Consider the following 26556-nt stretch of genomic DNA (forward strand, 5'->3'; position numbering starts at 1 on the left):
AGGGATGACAGTGGATAGGCAATGGCTAACATTCAAAGAAATGCATGGGGGAACTGCAACAACTGTTTATTCCTGTCTGGCACAAAGGCAAAATGGGTAAAGGGGCCAATCCATGGCTTACAAAGTAATTTAGAGATAGTATCCAATCCAAGGAAGAAGCTTACAGATTGGCCAAGAAAAATAATAAATCTGACAATTGGGAGCAGTTTAGAATTTCAGCAAAGAAGGACCAAGGGATTGATTAAGAAGGGGAAACCAGAGTACGAAAGTATGCTTGCAGGGAACATAAAGACTGACGCTAAGAGTTTCTATAGGTACGTGAAGAGAAGGAGATTAGTAAAGACAAATGTAGGTCCCCTACAGACAGAAACGGGGGAATGTATAATAGGGGACAAAGAAATGGCTGAGGAACTGAATACATACTTTGGTTTTGTCTTCACAAAACAGAACACAAATCAGATACCAAAATTGTTGGAGAATGCAAGATTTAGTGAGAGGCAAGAATTGAGGGAGATCAACATTAGTAGAGAAATGGTGCTGGGAAAATTGTTGGGATTGATGGCAGATAAATCCCCAGGGCCTGATAATCTATATCCCAGAGTACTTAAGGAAGTAGCTCTAGAAATAGTGGATGTATTGGCGGTCATCTTCCAGGATTCTATAGCCTCTGGAACAGTCCCTGCATATTGGAGGATGGCCAATGTCACTCCAGTATCCAAAAAAGGGGCTAGAGAGGAATCGGTGAATTATAGACTGGTGAGCCTAACATCGGTAGTGGGGAAAATTCTTGAATCCATTGTCAAGGATTTTATAGCAGAGCATTTAGAAAGCAGTGGCAGGATCAGACAAAGTCAGTATGGATTTATAAAGGGGAAATCATGCTTGGCAAATCTGTTGGAATTCTATGAAGGTGTAACTAGTAGAATTGACAAGGGGAAGCCAGTTGATATAGTATATTTGGACTTTCAGAAGGCATTTGACAAAGTCCCACATAAGAGATTAATGTGCAAGATTAAAGTGCATGGGATTGGGAGAAGTATATTGAAATGAATAGGAAACTGGTTGGCAAAGAGGAAACAAAGAGTAAGAATTCATAGGTTCTTTTCAAATTGGCAGGCAGTAACTAGTGGGGTGCCACAGGGATCGGTGCTGGGACCCCAGCTATTCACAATATATATTAATGATTTGGATAAGGGAACAAAATGTAACATCTCCAAGTTTGTAGATGATACCAAGTTGGGTGGGATGGTGAACTGTGACGAGGATGCAGAAATCCTTCAGCACGATCTTGACAGGTTGGGTGAGTAGGCAAATCAATGGCAGATGCAGTATAATTTGGATAAATGTGAGGTTATTCACTTCGGAAGCAAAAACAAGAAGGCAGATTACTACCTGAATGGCTGTAAATTCGGAGAGGAGAGTGTGCACTGGGACCTGGGAGTCCTTGTGTGTCAGTCGCTGAAGGTAAGCATGCAGGTGCAGCAGGTGGTAAAGAAGGCAAATGGTATGTTGGCCTTCATTGCGAGAGGTTTCAAGTACAGGAGCAAGGATGTGTTGTTGCAGTTATACAGGGCCTTGGTGAGACCACATCTAGAATATTGTGTGCAATTTTGGTCACCTTTTCTGAGGAAGGATGTTCTTGCTCTCGAGCAAGTGCAGTGAAGGTTTACCAGGCTGATTACGGGGATGGTGGGACTGACATATGAGGAGAGATTGACTAGGTTGGGATTGTTTTCGCTAGAGTTTAGACAAATGGGGAGGATCTTATAGAAACTTATAAAATTATAACAGGACTGAACAGGGTTGATGCAGGGAGGATGTTCCCGATGGTGGGTGTGTCCAGGACGATTGGTCACAGTCTGAGGATTTAGGGTAGACCATTTAGGACAGAGATGAGGAGACATTTCTTCACCCAGAGAGTGGTGACCCTGTGGATTCATTACCACAGGAAGTAGTTGACGCCAAAGCATTACATGTATTCAAGAGGCAGCTAGATATAGCACTTGGGGCGAAAGGGATCAAAGGTTATGGGGAGAAAGCAGGATTAGGCTATTGAGTTGGATGATCAGAGTGATTGTGGAGGATGGAGGAGCAAGCTCGAAGGGCTAAATGGCCTCCTCCTCCTCCTATCTTCTATGTTTCTATGTAACTGAGGTGAGGAGGAATTTCTTCATCTAGGGGATGGTTAATCTGTGAAAATCATTGCTGCAGAGGGCTGTGGAGGACAAGTCATTGAGTGTATTTAAGACAGAAATAGATAGGTTCTTGATGAATAAGGGGATCAAGGGTTATGGGAGAAGGCAGGTGAATGGGGTTGAAAAACGTTTCAGCCATGATCGAAAGGCGGATCAGAATTGATGGTCCAAATGGATTAATTCTGCTCCTATATCATATGGACTAACGGAATGACACAACTCAATTAGCAATGTCTAGATTTTACAATTGCACTCTGTCTCTGATCCTGATCAGAAGTTGCTTTGGCACTTACATATAAATTATGGCAAGAGTGAAGAGCCTCAGTGTTATTTTGACTGTGAACTCTGGTTCAGTATATATTAACACCAACTATTGTCAAGAGGTTATAATTTGGATTTAGAAGGGATAATCCATCTTAAAATAGTAAAGAGTTAAAAATAAGCCTGTTTAACTAAACTATGATGACTCAACACTCAGTGAATTTTCATTTTATCAGTTACTGTCTCTTTAGGCCAACAGGAAAGAACAATGCAATCTGCTTATTAAACTCCAGGGAAATGTATTCCATCTCGATTGAATTTATCTTAATTCTAAACCAACCTGTTCAGAGATATGATTACACAGCTCCAGAACAGGTGGGATTTAAACCTGGGCCTCCTGGCTCGGAAGCCCGGTCTGCTGTGTTTTTTTAAATCAATTGAACTTACCTTGAGAATTTAGACTAATAGGTAGCAGTTTGAAGTACTCGGTCACAAGGTATTGATTTGCAAAATAAACACCAAGTCTAGACAATGTATTAATTCAGAAAATGAATTAAGAAATTAATCATTCAGATGATGAAACATGATTATTGCTGTTGTCCTCACTGCTCTGCCAGAATGAAATATCAGATATGATTTTATGGAATATTACAGTATATAAAGAAGCCATTATCCCAGCTGCTGGTGTTTATGATCCACATAATCTTTCTCACCGCCGCCCCCTTTTATCTTTACCCTATCAACACAGGCTTCTATTCCTTTATCCTCTTATGTGATTGCTTTCCCCATTTAGAAAATAGTCTGTGCCTTTATTATATGTGCATAACCTCATACTTTCAGGGCAGCACGGTGGCTCAGTGGTCAACACTGCAGCCTCACAGCGCCAGGAACCGGGTTTGATCCCACCCTCGGGTGACTGTGTGGAGTTTGCACATTCTACCCATGTCTGCGTGGGTTTCCTCCGGGTGCTCTGGTTTCCTTCCACAGTCCAAAGATGTGCAGGCTAGGTGGATTGGCCATGCTAAATTACCCATAGTGTCCAGAGATGTGCAGGTTAGCTGGGTTACAGAGCGATTGGTCTGGGTGGGATGCTCAGAGGGTCAGTGTGGACTTGTTGGGCCGAAGGGCTTGTTTCCACACTGTAGGGATTCTATGATGATTCCCACACTCTATTCCATCTGCCAGGTCTTTGTCCACTGTTCTAACCTGTCCAAGTCCTCTGCAATCTACCCACCTGCCCCTCCAGCCTTCCCAGTTCCTCAACACTACCTGTCCCTCCATCTATGTTTGTGTTATCTGCAAACTTAGCAACAATGTTCTCAGTTCCTTCATCCAGATAACATGAATAGTTGTGGTCCCAACACCTGCGGAACGCTACTAGTCACCGGTTGCCATTCCTGAAAAAGACCCCTTTATCCCCACTCTCTGCCTTCTGCCAGTCAGCCAACCCTCCATCCATGCCAGTACCTTGCCCCTAACTCCATGGGCTCTTATCTTATTTAGCAGCCTCCTGTGCGGCACCTTATCAAAGGCCTTTTGGAAATCTAAATAAATCACATCCACTGGATCTCCATTGTATAACTTTCCCAGTACCTCCTCAAAGAATTCTAAACAGATTTGTAAGGTATGACTTCCCCTTGACGAAGCTGTGCTGACTCAGCCCTATTTTACCAGGCACTTCCAAGTTACTCAGCAATCTCATTCTTAATAATAGACTTTAAATCTTACCAATGACAGAGATCAGACTAACCAGCCTATAGTTCCTTGTCTTCTGCCTCCCTCCCTTCTTAAACAAGGTGTTACATTAGCCATTTTCCATTCCTCTGGGACCGTCCCTGACTCCAATAATTTCTGAAAGATTACCACCAAGGCCTGCACAATTTCCTCAGCTGTCTCATTCAGAACTCTGGGGTGTAGCCCATCTAGTCCAGGTGATCTATCCACCTACAGACCTTTCAGTTTCCCCAGCACCTTCTCCTTAGTGATGGCCTCTACACTCACCTCTCGTTAGCTTGACAGAATGCCACCTTGCAATGAGGTTTACCTTTGAACCACCTGAAGTTTCTGTGTGTGCATTGTAGATGCAAATTAAGCTTGCCACAGAAAGTGAATCTTGCCCATTTTAGCCTACTAAATACTCCTTTAATAGCCTAACCTCTTTGATAATGCAAACAAATTAATGGAAGCATAGGGTCTCATTCTTTCAGTATTTAATTGTTATTAGCATCATAGAACATTTTGTCAGAAAAGGTTTCCATTGCATCTGATGCAGATTGAAAAGAGCCATCTTGTGGTGTGTTAATTTTCTCCCCAATTATAATTTCTAAAAGCTTTCTCACTACTCCCATTGAACTGATTGATTTGGAACTAACAAGTTTAGCCTCAAGAAGGGTACAGTATGTTGTCCATTCTCCAGGCCTTTTATAGCCACCCTTCTATCTAGTGAGCATTGAAGACTGTGACCAGCACTGACACAGAGATATTAATTCTTTCAACTTGGGAAATATTCCATCTGAAACAGATCACCTATCCACTCTAAGTACTGCTAACTTTTCTAGTGAACACAATTTTTCTAATTTTATCTCATATGGTATCCTTGTGATCTCTTCATTTACCATGGTTTTGCATCAGAACCATAAAAACACAGTACAGAAAAGACCCATCGAATCTGCAATGATAAAAAAAAACTGCTTTAAATCTACACCAGTCCCACTTTCCAGTACTTGGCCCATAACCTTCAATGTTATGACACTTCAAGTGCTCATCCAAATACTTTTTAGAAGCTGTGAGATTTCCTGCCTCTACTGGCCTCCCAGTCAGTGCATTCCAGATCACCCCCTATTGGGTGAAAATTCTTTTCCTCAAACATCCTCTAAACTCCTGCCTTTTACTTTGAAATTCTGCCCCCTTGTTATTGGCCCTTTGACTAAGGGGAACAACTGCTTTCCATTCACCCTGTCCATTTTAAAATGTATTTGTGGGATGAGGGCGTCGCTGGCTAGGCCAGCATTTATTGCCCGTCCCTAGTTGCCCTTAAGAAGGTGGTGTGAGCAATTTTCTTGAGCCGCTGCAGTCCACCTGCTGCAGGTTGATCCACAATGCCATTAGGGAGGGAATTTCAGGAGCTGATACAGTGACAGTGAAGGAATGGCGATATATTTCCAAACTAAGGTGGTGAGTGGCTCGGAGGGGAGCTTGCAGGGGGTGGTGTTCCAATGTATCTGCTGCCCTTGTCCTTTGAGATGTAAGTGGTCGTGGGTTTGGAAGGTGCTATCTGAGGATCTTTGGTGAATTTCTGCAGTGCGTCTTATAGACAGTACACACTGAGGCTACTGAGCATCGGTGATGGAGGGAGTGGATGTTTGTGGATGTGGTGCCAATCAAACGTGCTGCTTTGTCCTGGATGATGCTGACCTTCTTGAGTGTTGATGGAGCTGCACTCATCCAGGCAAGTGAAAAGTATTCCATCACACTCCTGATTTGTGCCTTGCTCCTCATAATCTCACACACCTCCAACAGGTCCCCCTCAATCTTCTCTGCTGTAAAGAAAACAATCCAAGCCTGTCCAATCTATCTTCACAGCTAAACAGGTCCATCCCAGGCAACATTCTGGTGAAACTCCTCTGCAACCCCTCCAGTGCAATTATATCTCTCTAGTACAGAGACCAGAATTGTACACAGTACTCCAGCTGTGGCCTAACCAAAGTGTTGTACAGCTCCAACATGACCTCCCTGGTTTTATAATCTATGCCACGACTGATAAAGGCAAGTGTCTCAAATGCCTTCTTAACCACCCCATTAACCTGTCCTGCCACCTTCAGTGGACAAGTACCCCAAGATTCCTCTGTTCCTCTAAGTGTTCTAGTATCCTGCATTCATTGAGTACTCCCTTGTCTTGTTCCTTCTTCCAAAGTGCATCGCCTCACACTTATCATATTTAAATTCCATCTGCCATTGATCTGCCCATCTGATCAGTCTGTCTACATCCTCTTGTAAAATAAGACCTACTTCCTCACTGTCAACCACCTGGCCAATCTTTGAGTCATCTACAAACTTACCTATCATCCCTCCCACATTTTTTTCTAAATTGTTTCTATATATCACAAACAATAGGGGACCCAGCACTGATCCCTGTGGTATGCCACTGACACAAACAGCCTTCTCCCATCATCCTCTTTCTTCTCCAATAAAGGCAATTTTGGATCCAACTTGCCAAGTCACCCTAGATCCCATGTGCTTTTATCTTCTTTGTCAGTCTCCCATGTTGTATCTTGTCAAAGGCTTTGCTGAAATCCATGTAAAAAACATCAACTATACTATTCTCAGCTACACAACCAGTCAACTCCTTGAAAAATTCAATCAAATTTTTAGGCATGACCTCCCTCTGACAAAGCCATGCTTAATTTCCCAGATCACACCTTGCTGCTCCAAGTGGAGGTTAATTTTCTCCATCAGAATGTTCTCCAATAGTTTCCCTACTACTGATGTGAGACTCACTGGACATAACAAAGCCATGAATGGTTTCCACCAGCAGATGAGCTTCAGGTAGTAAGAGTTTGACAATGTTACAGAGTGTGTGTTCTATTCCAGGGAGCCAGTTGGTGAAAGATAAAATTGGTGCCATTCTGTAAACACTTTTATATTTATTGACGGAGTTATACTTTACATGGGGGAGGTGATGACATAGTAGTAATGTTACTGATTTAGTAATCCAGAGGTCAATTGCAATTGTCTGGGGACAAGCATTGAAATTCTACCATGGCAGCAAATGGACTTTAAATTCAATTAATAAATGTGGATTTTTAAAAAAATGCTAATCTCAGTAATGGTGACCATGAAACAATTGTTGTTAAAATCCACCTGGTTAATTTCCCTTTTTTAGGGAAAAGTGGCTCAGCAGCGGTAAAACTGATCAAGCTGGTCACATCCTAAAGGACATAGCTGCTGGACTGGGTCTGCAGCAAGTGGTGAGGGAACTAAGAAGTGGGGCAAACATACTTGACCTCATCCTTACCTATCTGCCTGCAGCAGATGCATCTGCCTGTGATAGTATGGGAATAGTAGCCAACAAAGTACTTCTGAAGACAATGTCCCACCTTCACAGCATATAACCAATTATGTTTGTGACACTACCATCATGCTAAATGGGACCGACTTTGAACAGATCTACCAACTCAAGATGGAGAGGCTGAAGGCCATCAGCAGCAGCAGAATTGTACACAAATGCAATCTGTAACTCATTGAACAATTAAACAACTCAATGGAGGAGAAAATATCCATATCATCAATGATGGGGAGCACAGTACCTCAATGCAAAAGATAAGGCTGAAGCACTCACAACAATCTTCAGCCAGAAATGCCAAGTAGATGATCCATCATAGCCCCATGCAGAAGTCCCCAACATCACACATGTCAGTCTTCAGCCAATTCAAAGGCTTCATGTGATATTCAGAAACAATTGAAGGCACTGGATACTGCAAATGCTATGGGCTCTGATGATATTCTGGCGATAGTGCTGAAAATGGGTGCTCCTGAACTTGCCACACCCCTAGACACGCTGTTCTAGTACAGCTATAACATTGACATCCAACCAACAATGTGGCAGATTGCCCAGATAAGTCATATGCACAAAAAAAAAGGACAAATCCAACCCAGCCAATTACTGCCCCATCAGTCTATTCTTAATCATCAGTAAAGTGATGGAAGGTGTCATCAACAGTGCTGTCAAACAGCACCTGCTCAGCAATAACCTGCTCAGTGACGCCCAGTTTGGGTTCCACCAGGGCCAATCAGCTCCTGGCCTCATTACAGCCTTGGCTTTAACATGGACGAAAGAGATGAGGTCAGAGTGACAGCCCTTGACATCCAGTCTACATTCGACCAAGTGTGGCATCAAGAAGTGTGTTCCTCAGGGATCTGTACTGGGACCTCTGTTGTTTGTGATATATATAAATGACTTGGATGAAAATATAGATGTGTGTGTTAATAAGTTTGCAAACAACACAGAGATCAGTGGAGTTGTGGATAGTATAGAAGATTGTCAAAGGATACAGTGGGATATAGATCGGTTGCAGATATGGGCGGAGAAATGGCAGATGGAGTTTAATCCAGATAAGTTTGAGGTGCTGCACTTTGGGACATCAAATGTTAAGGAAAAGTATACAGTTAATGGCAGGACCCTGAACAGCATTGATGTACGGAGGGATCTTGGGGTTCAAGTCCATAGTTCCCTGAAAGTGGCCATGCAAGTAGATAGGGGAATTGAGTACAAGAGTCAGGATGTCATGTTGCAGCTTTATAAGACTTAGGTTAGGCCACACTAAAGAGTATAGCATTCAATGCTGGTCACCACATTACACAAATGATGTGGAGGCTTAGAGATTTACAGGATGTTGCCTGGGTTGGAGGGTATGAGCTATAAGGAGAGGCTAGAAAAACTCAGGTTTTTTTTTCTGGAGTGTTGGAGGCTGAGGGGAGATTTGATGGAAGTCTTTAAAATTATGATATGCATAGATAGGGTTGACGGTCAGTCTTTTGCCCGAAGTTGAGATGTCTAATAGTAGGGAGCATGCATTTAAGGTGAGAGGGGGAAAGTTCAAAGGGGATGTGAGGGGGAATTTTTTTTTTTTACACAGTAAGTGTTAAGTGTCTGGAACACGCTGCAAAGGTGGTGATGGAGACATGTATAAAAGGGGTGTTTAAGGAGCTTTTAGATTAGCACATGAATGTGCAAGGAATGGAGGAATATGGACCAAGAGTAGGCAGAAGGGATTAGTTTAATTTGGTGTCATATTCAGCACAATATTGTAGGCCAAAAGACCCATTCCTGTACTGTACTGTTCTATGATCTGTGTTCTAAGAAGCCCCGACAGAACTGGAATCGATGGGTACTGGGTGCAAACTCTCTGCTGGTTGGAGTCATACGTGGCTCTTAGGAAGATGGTTATGGCTGTGGGAGGTCAGTCATCTCAGCTCCAGGACATCTCTGCAGGAGTTCCTCAGGGTAGTGTTTTAGACCCAACCATCTTGAGCTGCTTCGTCAATGACCTTCACTCCATCATAAGGTCAGAAGTGGGGATGTTCGCTGATGATTGCACAATGTTCAGCACCATTCGTGACTCCTCAGATACTGAAGTAGTCCATGTTCAAATGTAGCAAGATCTGGACAATATCCAGGCCTGGGCTGACAAGAGGCAAGTATAATTTGTGCCATGTGCTGACCATATTCAGCAGGAGGGAATCAAACCATCATCCCTTGACATTCAGTAGCATTACCATCACTGAATTCCCCACTATTACTGACACTGAAGATAGCTGTGGAGTAGCAGTGCAGTGTGCAGGCTCCTGCCTGGAGCTTATCTGCTCTGCCTGCTTTCACTTGTTCCTTTCTCTTCTTTCACTTTTTTTTAATTCTTTCTTTAATCTACTTACCATTTGTGGAGAGCGAGTTTGTGCAGCATGGAGGAAATCAATGCAGAGGAGAGTGAGCCCAGTGCAGCGGAGGTGAGTCATCGTGGGTAAGTGAATGTAACGTGGTGGAGAGTGAGGTCCCCGGCATCTGTGGTGGCAGCGAGAACAGGCAGCCTGAGTGGTCAGTGGACAGGCAGGTCCAGGTTGAGTTCGGTATGGTCTGGTGGTGAGGCCCACCATGGTCTGGCGGTGAGAACCAGCGAGGTCTGGTGGCGAGGCCTGGCATGGTCTGTTAGCGAGACCCAGCACGGTCTAGAGGTGAAGGCCTGGTGTGGAGCTGGAGGTGAGGCCTGTTGCGGCCTAGAGGCGAGGCCTGGTGCAGTCTGGTGGAGAGGCCTGGCATGGTCTGTTAGCGAGACCCAGCACGGTCTGGAGGTGAAGGCCTGATGTGGAGCTGGAGGCGAGGCCTGACAGAGTCTGGAGGCAAGGCCTGTCGCGGACTGGAGACGAGGCCTGGTGTGGAGCTGGAAGTGAGGCCTGGCACAATCTGGAGGCGAGGCCAGGTGTGGAGCTGGAAGCGAGGCCTGGCACGATATGGAGGCGAGGCCAGGTGTGGAGCTGGAAGCGATGCCTGGTGTGGTCTGGAGGCAAGGCCTGACGCGGTCTGGAGGCGAGGCCTGGTGTGGAGCTGGAAGCGAGGCCTGGTGCGGTCTGGAGGCGAGGCCTGGTGCGGTCTGCTTAAAACACTGTAATGCTGAACTTTTAAAAAATGTCTTTATTTTTCTACTTTATTCCTAAGGTTTTGTACCTAGGTACCTTGCACCTAAGATGTAAGCGGTGACTTTGTGAACCTTTCACTGTACTCATGTGAGTACATGTGAAAATAAAACTAATTCAATTTAAAACCAACATCCTGGGTTACAATTCATCAGAAACTGAACCGACTAACCATATAAACACAGTGGCTACAAGGGAGGTCACAGGCTAAGAATACTGCAGCAGGTCACTCACCTCAAGGCACAAGTCAAGAGTGTGATGGGATACTCCCCACTTGCCTGGATGAGTGCAGCCCCAACAACACTCAGAAGCTCGACACCATCCAGGACAAAGCAGACTGCTTGATTCCCATCACTTTCACATACTCCCTCCACCATAGAAGCTCAGTAGCAGCAGTCTTCTACAAGATGCACAGCAGAAATTCACCAAGACTCCTTCAACATCATTTTTGAAGCCCACTGCCATTAGAATGACAAGGATAGCAGGTACATGGGAGTTCCCTGCAAGTTCTTCACCATCCTCACTCGGAAATATATCACCCTTCCTTCAGTGTCACTGGGTCAAAACTCTGGAACCCCTCCCTAACAGCACTGTGGGTCTACCTACAGCAATGTGGCCAGCAGTGGTTTAAAAAGGCAGCTCACCACCACCTTCTCAAGGATGACTAGGAATAGGCAATAAATACTGGCCAGCCAGCGATGCCCACGACCCACGAGTGCATTAACAAAAGTGAAAATTTGTCATCTTTACCTGGTTTGGCCTACATGTGCTTGCAGAGCCAGTTTCATGTGGGTAACTCTGAACTGCCCTCTGAAACTGAGTAATTAGGCATGGGCAGTATGGCCTAACCAGCAATACCTGCATCCCTTGATAAAATAACTAACAACAGCATTCAGCTTCTCATCATTATTTTCTAATCTACTTGTTCAGAGATGATATTACACACCTTTGGAACAGATAGGACTTGAACCTAGGCCTCGTGGCTCAGATGTAGGGGCACTACCACTGCGTCACAAGAGCCTAACATCCAATAACCACAGTAATTGTGCCCATGTCTTAGGAACTAAAGTCATTCCTCAGTTATTGCCAACCACCTACGTGCAATCAGAAAGAAAGATTTGCATCTATTCAGTGCCTTTCACAGACATCAGACATTTCAAAAATGCTTTACAGTCAATGAGGTACTTATCAAATATTGTCACTGTTGCTGTATGGGAAACATACCAACTAATTAGACCAAATCAAACAGCATTGTGATCAGGTAACACTAGACAGTTATCACACTCTAATATTTTACACTTGCTTCCTGCCATTTTTCACAAGCCTATTACGATCGTGGGTCTCTGAAATATTTTTTCCTTAGTTTTCAATTTTTACAATTAGGTAACCATTCTTTTCTGCTGTACATAATAAATAAAAAGTAAAATATTGCAAATGTTCCAAATCTGAAATAAAAATAGCACATGCTGAAGAAACACAGAGAGAGAAAAAACAGTTAACATTTTCAGTCAAGTCTAACTGTTCTTCAGAACTTTTTGACCATGTTCTACTTCAGAAAACCAGTTGATGCAGGATAAAACTGAATTATTCCTTGTACGGATTTATTGTTACTTACAGAGCTCACAAGCATATACCTCTGAACCCAACAACCACAGGGTGAGTCTGTACCTATTCAATTGTCAATTTATTTATTATTAGGAGTTTGCACTAATCACCATGTTCTGTCATTTAAACCCAATGAATATACAATTAAAAGTCAAAGTAAACAGCCTTGGTAATGGGTCAATACAGTGTGGAGCTGGAGGAACATAGCAGGTCAGGTAGCATCAGTGGAGCAGGAAAGTCGACATTTCAGGTCAGGACCCTTAATCAGGACTGATGAAGGATGTAAACCCAAAATGTCAACTTTCCTGCTCCTCTGATACTGCCTGACCTGCTGTATTTCTCCAGCTCCACACTGTATTGACTCTCACTCCAGCATCTGAAGTTCTTGCTGTCTCCGAGCCTTGGTAATGGAATAGATGTGTGTTTAAAAGATAATCTCACGGGCAACGCAGAAAAAATTTGGAACTGATCCAGCTCAGCTTCAGTCAGTTGCCAAGCAGAGAGATGTAAACAAAAATCAGGGTACAGAAACTGGGACTGAAAACAGTGGCTTTGCCTTTTTCAAACATTGGTTTTCAAACAAGCAGTGTGACAAATTGTTATACTCTTTGTGTGGCAAGTGGTAAGAATACAAACCTTCCTATTACATGGAGTAGCTGAGATGAATAATGTTGACACATCTAAGAGGTAGCTAATTAAAATTATGCAGAAGAGGAATTGAGGATTAAGTTGATTGAGAGGGTGGCAGAAGGCTCAAATGGTGTATAAACACTGCTATGAACTGGTTGTACCAAATGACTTGTATGTTTGCTGGAATTCCATGTGTGGTTAGTGTTAGCCATATGGTGAGCTCCACCAGTATGAGCCTATGATACCAATTCACTTGGAGCAGTCTTTACTGATTTAGTTTGATGAAATTATTCATTATTTACTGTGTGTTTCAAATGGAAAACAGTGAAGGCAGAATTCACAGCAACACACATTCTTTATTGATCTGTATGGGATTACTAACATTCATATGCTCCTATTGTGCTTTTCAGAGGTAATTGGCGAAGTGGATGCTGTTAATGGAGACTCGTGTCAGGTAAGTTGCAATTTGCTCAGACCTTGTACTTTTTAATCCCCTTTGAGTGCATATCAGAAAATGGAAATGGAAATTTGAAGGGTGCTCCCCTGGACTTTGTTGTGCAGGGCACAATTTCATAATTTGCATTTAACTTGGAATTATTGTGAACTGTGCAGAAGATGTTGTTAAATTTCAAGAAGACTTGGTCAGTTTGGTGGAATGGGCAGGCAATGGACGGATGACATTTAATGCAGAAAATTGTGAAGTGATCCAGTTTGATAGGAAGAAGAACATGTAGAGACAATACAAAATAAAGAGTTCAATTCTAAAGGGGTGCAGATGCACAGAGACGTGAGTGTATATGTGCATAAATCATAGAAGTTGGCAAGACATGTTTAAAGTGCGGTTAATAAAGCATAGAGATTCCTGGACTCTATAAACAGAGGCATGGAGGACAAAGGCAAGGAAATGATAATAAATCTCTAAAAAAAAAACATTGGTCCATTCATAACTGGAGTATTGTGTCTCGTTCTGAGCAAACCCTTCAGGATGGATGAAAAGACATCAATGGGATTGGTTCCAGGGATGAGGAACTTCAGTTACCTAGACTGGAGAAGCTGGGACTGTTCATCTTAAAGAAGAGGCATTGAGATATTCAAAATCAAGCAAGATCTTGACAGAGAAGATAAGGAGAAAACAGCTGGTCCCCCTAGTTGAAAATCAGTAATGAGAGTCATCATTTTAAAGTGAAAGGCAGGAGGTTTAGAGGGGATTTGAGGAAAAGCTTTTTCATCAAGAATCTGGTGGGGTCTGGAATGCACTGGCTGGGAGGGTAGTTGAGGAAGGAAAGATCACAATCTCTAAAGGTACTTGGATGTGCACTTTAAGTGTCATAGTATTCAAGGCTACGGGCCAAATACTTGAAAGTGGGACATGTGTATTCTAGAATCATACAGCACAGAAGAAGCCTTTTGGCCCCATTCGGTCTGCACTGACTGTATGATTCTGTATTCCCTTTGGTTGAAGGATTAAGAACAATAGGACATAGAGGGAAGGAATTGCCAAAAGAAGCAACAGGAGTACAAGGAAAAAGATCTTCCTCACTGTGCACACTTAGGACCTGGAATGTACTGCCTGCCAGTTTCATGGAGGCAAGTTCAATCATGGATTTCAGAGGGAATTGAATCATTACCTGAAAAAAAATTACAGGGCTAAGGGAAAAAGGCAGGGAGTAATACACAATGACAAACATCTACTTCCTCCAGCCCCAACATTCAGTCGCAGCAGTGTGTACTATCTCCAAGATGCACTGCAGAAATTCACCAAGGCCAGCAGATACATGGGAACACCACCACCTACAAGTTCCACTCCAAGCCACTGACCATCCTGACTTGGAAATCTATTGCAGCTCCTTCAGTGTCACTGGGTCAAGATCCTGAAACTGCCTCCCTAAGGGCATTGCGGGGATTGCAAATCACCCCTGGATGGTTACTGACCAGTGACTGAATTTCTAGGTCCCAATGGAGGAAAGCATGTGGGTATGGATTATAGGTTTCATGTTGTGTTTTTAATGCTGCCAGTATTCTTTATGTTGGAGGAAGTCAGGCTCTCATAACTTAACAGATTTGGCAATTATCAATCGGCAATCCATGATGTTAACAAATTTACTGTCACCTAGTCAATATTGGAAATTTGCTGATGTCATTCCACTCTTTAAGAAGGGTGACAGAGGGAAATCAGGGAATTACAGACCAATTCTGTCGGCTGTGGTGGGGAAATTATTAGAGTCTATAATCATTATAATCATCTCGAAAAATTTCATTTAATCTGGGAGAGTCAGCATGGATTTACGAAGGGTAGGTCCTTCTTGACCAACGTCAGAGTTTTTTTGAACAGTTGAGAAATACAGTAGACAGAGGTAAATTGATGGATGTTGTTTATATGGCCTTCCAGACTTTTCATAAAATCCCACATAAGAAACTGTTAGCTAAAGTGGAAGCCCACAGAGATGAGGGCAAATTACTAATGTGGATAGGAAATTGGTTTAGTGGTAGGAAACAGATTGTTGGAATAATGGGTAAATACTCAAATTAGCAGGACATGACTAGTGCTGTCCTGAAGGGATCTGGGTGGGGGCCTCAATTATTCACAATATTCATTAATGACTTGGACAATGGCTTGAAAACTATCCAAATTTGCTGATGACACAAAATTGGCTAGCATTGTAGACAGTGTTGATGACAGCTTAAAATTATAACAGGATATTGATTGATTAGGTGAATGGACAGAGCTATGGCAGATGGATTTAACGATAAGCAAGTGTATTTTTTGAAGGCACACCCAGTGAATGTCCAATGAGATTTGGGGGTTCAGGTGGATAGCTCTTTAAAAAGTCACAAATAGGTGCAGAAAATAATCAAGTGGGCTAATGGAATGCTGGCCTTCGTATCTAAAGGGCTGGAGTATAGGGATGCAGATGTTATGTTGCAGTTTTACGAAACCTTAGTTAGACTCCAGAAGTTGAAGCTCATCTAATTCAATCTAGACTTGAGTCTTGCTTTACCTAATTAATAGAAAAGGGAAACAGTAAAAATGTGAAATAATGGGAGTGCTTCTATAGGAAGTTAGTTTATATACGTTTCTGCTTAAGTATTGTAATTGACTACTTCCTACATTTAACACCAACGTGCTAGACTTGAGTACATGGTTTATAGTTTATGGCTGGTGCTCAGTCTTAGAGTATTGTGAGCAAATTGGGCACCACACCTTAGGTAGGATGTTTTGGCTCTGGAGGGAATTCAACACAGGTTTACAAGGATGATACCCTGAACTTCAGAGTTTAAGTTATGAAGAGAGATTAGACAAACTAGCCCTTTATTCTCTAGAATTTAGAAGGGTAAGGGGTGACCTAATCGAGATCTCCAGAATATTAACAGGGAAAGACAGGGTAGATAAAGATAAACTATTTCCATTGGTTGAAGATTTTAGAACCAGGAGCCGTTTTTTAAAAATTATGGCCAGGCCATTCAGGAGAGACACGAGAAAGCACTTCTACATGCGAAGAATATTGGAGGTTTGGAACTCTCTTCTTCAAATGGCAGTCAATTGTTAAATTTAAATCTGAGATAGACAAGTTTTTATGAAGCAAGGGTGCAAGGGATATGGGCCCAAGGCAGACATATGGATGCCACAGATCAGCCATGATCTTATTGAATGGCCTACTCTTATTGCTATATTCCTAATAATTAAATTGGATTGTTGTGTGGCGGTTAGCAGCTTACAGACTAGATTGGGGGCATCTAGTGTCTATGGAGGGGCCAACACAGCATTCACCAGATGTGGACACACCATGAAATTAGGTGGGGTCCATAAAAGGGAGCATTCAGTCATTGGTATATAGGTGCTGTTAGGTGTGTAGAGGTCACAGGAAGAGGTCTGTATCTGCTTAGGCAATAGAAGGGCTTGTGGCCTTCCTGACCTCACAAAGGGTAGGAATGGAGGATAAAGGTTCCAGAAGTTATTTTGAGTGCAGCTGAGCATAATCATGGAGTATAGAAGAGGCCTTTCAGCCCATCATGTCTATACTGCCAAAAATACACTACTACCTACACCAGTCCCACTTTACTGCACTAGGCCCATAGCCTTGAATGTTACTACACGTCAAGTGCTCATCCAAATGTTTTTTGAAGTTGTTAGGTTACCTGCTTCAACTCCCTTCCCAGGCAGTGCATTCCAGAACTCCAGCACGCCCTGGGCGAAAAAAACTTTTCCTCAAGACCCCTCTAAACCTCTTGCCTTTCACTTTAATATTATGTTCTTGGCACTTTTCGACTAAGGGGAACAGCTGCTTTCTATTCACTCTGTCCATGCCATTCATAATCTTATACACCTCTACCAACACAAGCTGATCCAGCATGTCATCATAGTTAAACTGCTCTGTCCCAAGCAATATCCTGGTGAATCTTTTCTGCACCCCCTCCAGTGCAATCATATCCTTCCTGTAGTGTGGTGACCAGAAGTGCACACAGTATTCCAGCTGTGGCCTAACTAAGGTTCCATAGAGCTCCAAAATGACCTCCCTGCTCTTTGAATCAATGCCACAACTGATAAAGGACAGTTCTGATGAAGAGTCACAGGATTCAAAACGTTAATTCTGCTTTCTCCCTACAGATGCTGCCAGATTGCCGGAAATTTCTGTTTTTGAATCTTTATCTTAATGATCAATTCCTCTTGTATTAAATATAGCATCCAATGTTTCCTCTATGCTGCAGAGCTGGTCTGCCACTCTATGGTTCCTCTGAGGTTCCACACATGCCAGATGGTGCTGGTGTTTGATTTCCAGTATCAGAAGTTACTGCTGTGCACAGATCTTGCAGGCCCATGTACCGAGAAAATAAATTAGAGGGAGTATAGAAAGCATCCCATTGGCCTTCTTGATTAAGTGCTGTGTCTGCATAACTTCTTGTGACTCATGCATCAGAACTAAATCACTCTGTATCTCGGAATTCTGCCACAGTTTTCCATTTAAATAACACTCTGCTTTTTCATTCTTCCTGCCAAAGTGAACATCATTTTATATTCCATCTGCTAGATGTTATTAATGATGTTGTTGTTATACCAGAGACCTGGCTTAAGAAAGATAGATCTGGATGTTAAATATTCCTGGTTATAAGGTGTTCAGAAGAACCAGGAAACCTTTATAAAAGAGGGAGCTAAGCAGAGCATTGCGGTATTGGAGAAAGAGGATGCTTCAGAGGGGTCAAAAACAGAATTGATTTTGCTAGAGCTAAGGAACAGAAGGGTGTAATTATGTTGCATGGTGTAATCTATAGATCTCCCACTGATGAGAAAGATGTAGAGGAATGAATCTGTGAGGGAGGTGTGAATGTCATAGAGTAGCTATAATTGGGGTACCCGTGTATAGATTGGGATTTTGGTGGTGTAAAGGGCAGTCAGGGATAAAATGTTGCTAGATTATGTTTGGGAGAATTTCCTACAGCATTATGCATTCAGTGTTGCAAATTAGGTGGGCAAATGGGTAAAAATAACAGGGGGAACATTTAGGGCACAGTGTCATTGTATCACAAGTCATAGAATCATACAGCACGGAAGCAGACCCTTCCATCCAACATATACATGCTGACTAGGTTTCCCAAACTAAACTAACCCCATTTGCCTGTGTTTAGCCCATATTTTTCTAAACCTTTCCTATTCATGTACCTGCCCAAATGTCTTTTAAATGATATAGGTCAAACCAGAGTAAGAATAATCAACTAGTGGAGAGCAGATTTAGTTGAGTCAATGGGAAGACATAGTGGCGATGTCACTGGATTAGTAATCCAGAATCCCAGGCTAATGTTTTGGGATCATGAGTTCAAATCCCACCATAATAAATCGTGAAATTTGAGTTCAATAAAATAAAAATCTGGAACACAAAGATAGACTAATGGTAAGCATTGTCAATTATTGCAAATATCCACCTAGTTCACTAATGTTCCTTTCGGGAAGGAAATCTGCTATCCTTACAAGGTCTGGCCTACATGCCACGCCAGACTCACAGCAATGTGTTTGACTCTCAACTGACTTCTAAGCAATTAGCAATGGGCAATAAATACTGGTGTAGCCAGCAGCGCCCACAATTCATAAATGAAAAAAAAAACAGAAGAAAACAGAAAGTGTTGGAGAAACCCAGCAAGTTTGGCAGCATCTGTGGAGCAAAACAGAGTTAACAAACATTTCAAGTCCAGTGACCTTTCTTCACTACTGACTCTGACTTGTCACTTCCCTTCCTCAACATCTCTGTTGCCATTTCCAGGGATAGCCTGGGCACTGATGTGCATTACAACCCCATAGACTCCCAGTCCTGTTTCCTGTAAGGATTCCTAGTTCTGAAGAAGGGTCACTAGACTAGTTAACTCATTAACAAAGTTAACTCTGTCTCTTTCCACCAATGCTGCCAGACCTGCTGAGTTTCTCCAGCAATTTCAGCAAACAGAGCTGGGCTGAATAGATTGGAACCAAAAGTTGGTGAGAAAAACAGTAGCTGAATTATTGCCTGCTTTCAGAGGAATATTTCTCCCGAAACGTCAGTTTTCCTGCTCCTCTGATGCTGCCTGGCTTGCTGTGTTCCTCCAGCTCCACACTGTGTGTTATGTAGGACAGAGCTCCCTGGATGACAAATGAAATAGAAATTAAAACTAGTTTCTGACAGGTGTCAGGTAGTAAATACAATTGAGAAGTTGAATACAGAAGGTGCAAAATATGAGGCATTATAAAAAAAAATCTGGCAGCTAATATAAAGGGAAATCCCAAAGTGTTCTTTTAGCACATCAATCATAAGAATGGTAAAACACACAATGAGAGAAGAGGCATGGCTGATTGTTAAATAAATACATTGCAATTGTCCTTACCTACAAGGCAGACGCTGCCCAGGCTATGGTAACAGAGGAGGAAACTCAGTCACGAGAATGGTTTAAAATTGATAAGGAGGATGTAATGGATAAGGTATTTGTATTTATTGTTGATAAGGCACTAGGATCGGATGAGATATTTTCAAGCATACTGAAGAAAGTAAGAGTGAAAATTGCAGAGGCATTAGCAATAATTGTTCAATTCTCCATGGATTTGGGCATTGTGCAAAACATTACACCCTTGTTCAAAAAAGCGTTGTAAAGATCGGCAAAGAATTACAGACCAATTAAGTTAACTTTGGAGATAGAGAAACTTTTGAAATAATTATTTGTGACAGAATTAAAAGTCACATGTAAAATGTGGGTTAATTTGGAAATCAGCATGAATTTGTTAAGGGAGAATTGTATCTAATTAACTGGATTTTTTTGAAGAGGCAACAGAGGGGATTAATGAGGGCAAAGCTGTTGATGGGTGATGTACATGGATTTCCAAAAGGCATTGGAGCAGTGCTCCACACACACAGTTGTGATGAGAATTGATGGCTATTGAATAAAAGGGACAGTGGCAACGTGGATACAAAATTGCCTGAGGGACGGGAAACAGAGAGTAATGAACAATATATATTTTTTTGGCAGGAGATGGGTTTGTAGTGGAATTACCCAGCGGTTAGTATTGGGGCCCTTGCTTTCCCTGATATATATTAATGATTTGAATTTTGATGTGCAGGTGACAATTTCAAAATGCACACATCTCAAAAAACTTGGAAGAATTGTAAACCTTGAGGATAGTGTAGAACTTCGAAGAGACATTGGCATCCTGTTGGAGTAGGCAGGAAGTGTCAGTTGATACCTTTTGGTTTAAAGAACATGGAGACATCATATTAAATAAAGGGTACTCTATTCTAAAGGGTGTGCAGGCGCAGAGAGACCTGGTTGTAGATGGTACTTAAGTCTTTAATGGGGGCAGGATAGTAGAGATAGCTGTTAATAAAACATACAAAATTCCAGGCTTCATTCATAGAAGCATACAGTACATTAGCAGGGAGGCTATGATAAACATATATAGGACACTGGTTAGACCTCAACTGGAGAACTGTGTACAGTTCTGGGCACCACACTTTGGTAGGGATGTGAATATATTGGAGAGAGTGCAAAGGAGATTTACAGAGAACATTCCAGGGATGAGATACTTCAGTTATGAGGAAAGATTGAAGAAGTTGAGACTGTTTTCCTTGGAGAAGAGAAAGCTAAGCGGAAACTTGATAGAAGTTTTCAAAATCATGAGGGGCTAGACAGAATGGATAGAGAGAAAATATTTCCATGTGTGAACAGATTGAGAATCAGAGGGCATATCTCATAGGGTTCTGCAAAACAAGCAAACGTGGGGTGAGAATTTTTTTTTTCACACTGCAAGTAGAGCCTGGAATGCACTGCTTAGAAATGTGGTGGAGGCAGGTTCAAGTGAGGCATTCAGGAGGGCCTTGGATGATTATTTAAATAGAAAGCATGTACAGAGTTTTGGGGAAAAGGCAGAAGATTTGTGTTGAAATGTTCAGAGATATTGCAGAATGATGGGCTGAATCATTTCTATCTGCACCGTATCAATTATGTGATTCCGTGACAATAAGACGTGGGGAGTGGGAAGGAGCATGACTGCTGAGGATAACGTCATCTTCAATTATTTCAATGATGTGGGTGTGAGCCTTCTGCCAGTGTTAAATGTTTGAGTATGAGATGAAAGAAATGCTTCTCATTTATGAGTCTAGTCAAGAGATTGAGTGGTGAGTGATGTGTTGATGAAAGCAGTGACAAAGGTTGATAGTACACTTGGCAGAATGCGACTTTTTTTTATATACTCAGCAATGCAGTGTGGGCATTACTGGCACAGCTAACATTTATTTCCCTAATCAGAGGAGGTGACAATCTAGTGGTATTATCACTAAACTGTTAATCCAGAGACCGAGAAAACATTCTGGGGACCTAGTTTGAATCCTGCCGTGGCAGATGGTGGAATTTGAAATCAATAAAAATGTGGAATTATAGTCTGATGATGACCATAAATCATTGTCAATTGTCAGAAAAACCCATCTGGTTCATGAATGTCCTTTAGGGAAGGAAACTGCCATCTTTACCTCACCTGGTATGGATGTGACTCCAAACTCACAGAAACATGGTTAACTCTTAACTGCCCTCTGGATAGGCAATACATGTTGGCCCAGCCAGCAATGCCATCATCCTATGAATGCATTAATAAAAACCTTTTGAGAAGGTGAGCTCTTTTCTTGAAATGCTGTGGTCTGTTTGCTGTAGGTAAACCAGTTTCATTGGGGTTTGAGACTTTTAAAGCACTTTGATACAACTGAGAGACTTTCCAGGCCATTTCAGAGGGCAGTTAAGAGTCTGGAGTCATAGGTAGACCAGACCAGATAGTGGACTGTAGATCTCTTTTCCTAAAGGACATTAGTAAACTCAATGGATTTTTACAATCAACAGTGGTTTCATGGTCATCGTTAGAGTTTTAATTCAAGGTTTTTTTTTGAAAAATCTATTTCCACCATCTCCTCATGCGTGGAATTGAATGCAGGATCCCAGGGTATTTAAAGGTATGACCCAGGCTACGAGTCTATCAACAGTTACCACCAAGCCATCAGCTCCCTCAGAAAATATATACACTCGCTGATCTTGACCACTTGTGTAAAGTCATTGAACGCCATGTGGTGATGGTTTCAGATTCTTCGGGCTAGACCACCACAGCTGTCTGCACCCTTTATGTCTGAAGGACCTGTGCCTCCTGTAGATACAGAACACACTTCTCCGTTATGGTCTCTTGTGCAGCTTTGAAAACCTGCATAAGATTCAGCTCACCCAGGATTCCCAGCATATGCTTCAGCTGCAGTGTACCTTCTGGATTGCAGCCTGGCTTTATACAGTTCTCACAAATCTTATGCATTCAATCAATCACAACACACATAGTTCTGGCTACACACAGAAATCATGTTGGCCACTCCAAGGAGTGGACAAGGCTGCTGTAATCACACATTGTGATTGCTGTGCCTATTTTCAGGACTATCAAATGTAGGGTTTTAGAATTACAATCCTTAATTTTGCAAGGAGCTGCATCGCACCAGTCAACATTAGAAAAATTTTGAGTCCCATTTCTATCAGTATCTTTACCAGGAGTGCTGGGCCACTCGGGAATTGCTCAGCCATTCAGAATCTTCCATGGCACTTGTTCATTAACATAATTAATGTAGAGAACAATGAATGCATGTTTTTAAAATTCCTCTTTCAACAGGAGAATGGGGCTGATGCATATTCAGCTATTTCACAAGCTGATAAACTGCCCCAGGAGCCAGACAGTATACGCAAATGGAGAGAAGAACAAATAAAGCATCTAGCGGAGTTGGGTAAGCGATCAAAAACTGGTAAATTACTTTCAAGTTAAAACAATAAAATGGGCAGACACATGACAGATGAAATTTAAAATAGAGATGTGTGAAATTATTATTATGTGGCGTACTTGGATTTCCAAAAGGCTTTCAATAAACCTTTACTATGCAAATTAGAGGTTACTGCGCAAGATTAGAGCTCATGATTCAGGAGCTATCATATTACCAAAGTTAAAGTATTGGATAGCCAATAGAAAGCAACAAATAAGAACAAAAGAGTCTTTTTATGTTGGCAAGCTGTAACTAGTGAAGTGCCATAGGGATCAGCACTGGGGCCTCAGGTATTTACAGTGCATATCATTGATTTGGATGAAGGGATCAAATGTATTGTTAGCTATATTGGCCAATGGCATCAAGACAGGTAGGAAATTTATTTTATTCACTCATGGGATTGGGGCATTGCTGGCTGTCTGGCCTGCATTTATTTCCTACCGTTAGTTGCCCTTCAGAAGGTGGTAATGAGCTGCCTTCTTAAATTGTTGCAGTCCATGTGTTGTGGGTTGACCCACAATGCCCTTAGGGAGAGAATTCCAGGATTTTGACCAAGCCATGATGTGGAGGTGCCGGTGTTGGACTGGGGTGGACAAGGTCAGAAATCACACAATACCAGGCTATAGTCCAACAGGTTTATTTGAAAGCACAAACTTTTGGAGCCTCGCTCCTACACCTGAACAAGGAGCGAGGCTCCAAAAGCTTGTGTTTTCAAATAAATCTGTTGGACTATAACCTGATGTCGTGTGATTTCTGACTTTGACCCAGCAACATGAAGGAACGGCAATATGTTTCCAAGTCAGGATGGTGAGTGGCTTGTAGGGGAACTTGAAGGTGGTGATGTTCCCATGTCCATGGTTCTGCTCTTGTCCTTCTAGATGGAAGTGGTTGTGGGTTTGGGAGGTGCTATCTGAGGATCTTTGGTGAATTTCTGCAGTAGTTCTTGTAGATAGTACACACTGCTGCTCCTGAGGGTCGGTGGTGGAGGGAGTTTGTTAATGTGGTGCCAATCAAGCGGGCTGTTTTGTACTGGATGGTGTCAAGCTTCTCGAGTGTTGTTGGAGCTGCACTCATCCAGGCAAGTGGGGAGTATTCCATCACACTCCTGACTTGTGCCTTGTAGATGGTGGACAGTCTTTGGGAGTCAGGAGGTGAGTTACATGCCACAGTATTCCTAGCTTCTGAACTGACCTTATAGCCACTGTGTTTATATGGTGAGTCTAGTTGAGTTTTTGGTCAACGGTAACCTTAAGGATGTTGATAGTGGGGGATTCAGTGATAGTAACACCATTGAATGTCAATGGGCAGTGGTTAGACTGTCTGTTATTATTGATGGTCATAGCTTGGCATTTCTGTGGCACGAATGTTACTTGCCACTTGTCACCCCAAGCCTGGATATTGTCCAGATCTTGCTGCATTTGAACATGGACTGCTTCAGTATCTGAGGAGTCACGAATGGTGTTGAACATTGTGCAATCATCGGCAAACATCCCCACTTCTGACCTTATGATGGGGGGAAGGTCATTGATGAAGCAGCTGCAAATGGTTGGGACTAGGACACTACCCTGAGGAACTCCTGCAGAGATGTCCTGGAGCTGAGATGACTGACCTCCAACAACCACAACCATCTTCCTAAGAGCCATGTATGACTCTAACCACCAGGGAGTTTGTCCCCTATACCCATTGATTCCAGGTTTACTAGGGCTGTAATGTCACACTCAGTCAAATGCAGCCTTGATATCGAGGGCTGTCACTCTCTCACCTCACCTCTGGAATTCAGCTCTTTTGTCCATGTTTGAACCAAGCCTGTAATGAGGTCAGGAGCTGAGTTGCCCTGGCAGAACCCAAACTGGGCATCACAGAGCAGGTTATTGCTGAGCACGTGCTGCTTGATAGCGTTGTTGATGACACCTTCCATCACTTTACTGATGATCAAGAGTAAACTGATGGGGCAATAGTTGCTCGGTTGGATTTGCCCTGCTTTTTATGTGCAGGACTTACCTGGGCAATTTTCTACATAGTCAGGTAGATGCCAGTATTATAATTGTTTTGGAACAGCTTGGCTAGGGGAGCAGCAAGTTCTGGAGCACAAGTCTTCAATACTATTGCTGGAATGTTGACAGGGCCCATAGCCTTTACCAGATCTAGTGCCTCTCACCGTTTCTTAATATCACATGGGATGAATCAAATTGGCTGAAGACTGCTATCTGTAATGCTGGGGACCACTGGATGTGGCTGAGATGGATCATCTACTCGGCACTTCTGGCTGAAGATTGTTGTGAATGCTTCAGCCTTATCTCTACACCTTGTTATGTCAGATTCTCCAGCATCGGCAGTTCCTACTATCTCATCCTCCAGTGAGTTGTTTAATTGTCTACCGCCATTTATGTCTGGATGTGGTAGGACTGCAGAGCTTAGATCTGATCCATTGGCTGTGGGATTGCTTGAGGCTGGTACAATGACAACATTTAAAAGGTATCTGGATGAGTACATGAATAGGAAGGGTTTAGAGGGATATGGGCCAAATGCTGGCTAATGGGACTAGATTAATTTAGGATATCTGGTTGACATGGATGAGTTGGACGGAAGGATCTGTTTCTGTGCTGTATATCTGTATGACTCTATCACTTGCTGCTTAAGCTGTTTGGCACACAAGTAATCTTGTTTGGCAACTTCACCTAGTTGACACCTCATTTATAAGTATGCCTGATGCTGCTCCTGTAATGACCTTCTGCACTCTCCATTGAACCATGGCTAATCCCCTGGCTTGATGATAATGATCGAATGGGGGATATGCCGGACCATGAGGTTACAGATTGTGTTGGAGTCCAAACCTGATGCTGTTAATGGCCCACAGCACCTCATGGATGCCCAGTCTTGAGTTGCTAGATCTGTTTGAAGGCTGTCCCATTTACTATGGTGATGGTGCTGCACAAAACAATGGAGGTTATTCTCAGTGCAAAGGTGGGACTTCAGCTCCTCAAGGACTGTGCAGTAGTCACTGTTTTCAATACTGTCATGGACAGATGCATCTGCATCTGACGTATTGGTAAGGATGAGGTCAAGTGTGTTTTTCCCTTCATTGGTTCTCTCACCAGCTGCTGCAGACCCAGACCAGCAGCTATGTCCTTTAGGACCCAACTAGTTCGATGATTAGTGCTGCTGCCGAGCCACTCTTGGTGGTGGACATTCAAATTCCGACACCCAGAGTACATTTTATGCCGTTGCCATCCTCAGTGCTTCCTCCAAGTTTTGTTCAACATGGAGGAGTATTGATTCATCAGCTGAGGGAGGACGGTATGTGGTAATTAATAGGTTTCCTTGCCCATGTTTAACCTGAAGCCATGAAACTTCATGGGGTTCGGAGTCAATTTTGAGGATTCCCAGAGCAA

At 42.7% G+C, this 26556-nt stretch overlaps 1 protein-coding gene across 3 annotated transcripts in view; it reads left to right on the plus strand.

Annotated features, from left to right (window-relative positions):
- Positions 1 to 26556, plus strand: part of LOC109921788 (clathrin, light chain A) — a 45092-nt gene that overhangs the window by 7598 nt on the left and 10938 nt on the right. For all 3 annotated transcript variants that reach the window (XM_048599283.1, XM_048599295.1, XM_048599289.1), the window contains exons 2-3: positions 13289 to 13332; positions 23020 to 23131. In XM_048599283.1, coding sequence (XP_048455240.1) covers positions 13289 to 13332; positions 23020 to 23131 — 156 coding nt within the window. The remainder of the gene's footprint in view (positions 1 to 13288; positions 13333 to 23019; positions 23132 to 26556) is intronic.

Source organism: Rhincodon typus, chromosome 1, assembly GCF_021869965.1.
Source record: "Rhincodon typus isolate 14 chromosome 1, sRhiTyp1.1, whole genome shotgun sequence".
Taxonomy (NCBI): Eukaryota; Metazoa; Chordata; class Chondrichthyes; order Orectolobiformes; family Rhincodontidae; genus Rhincodon; species Rhincodon typus.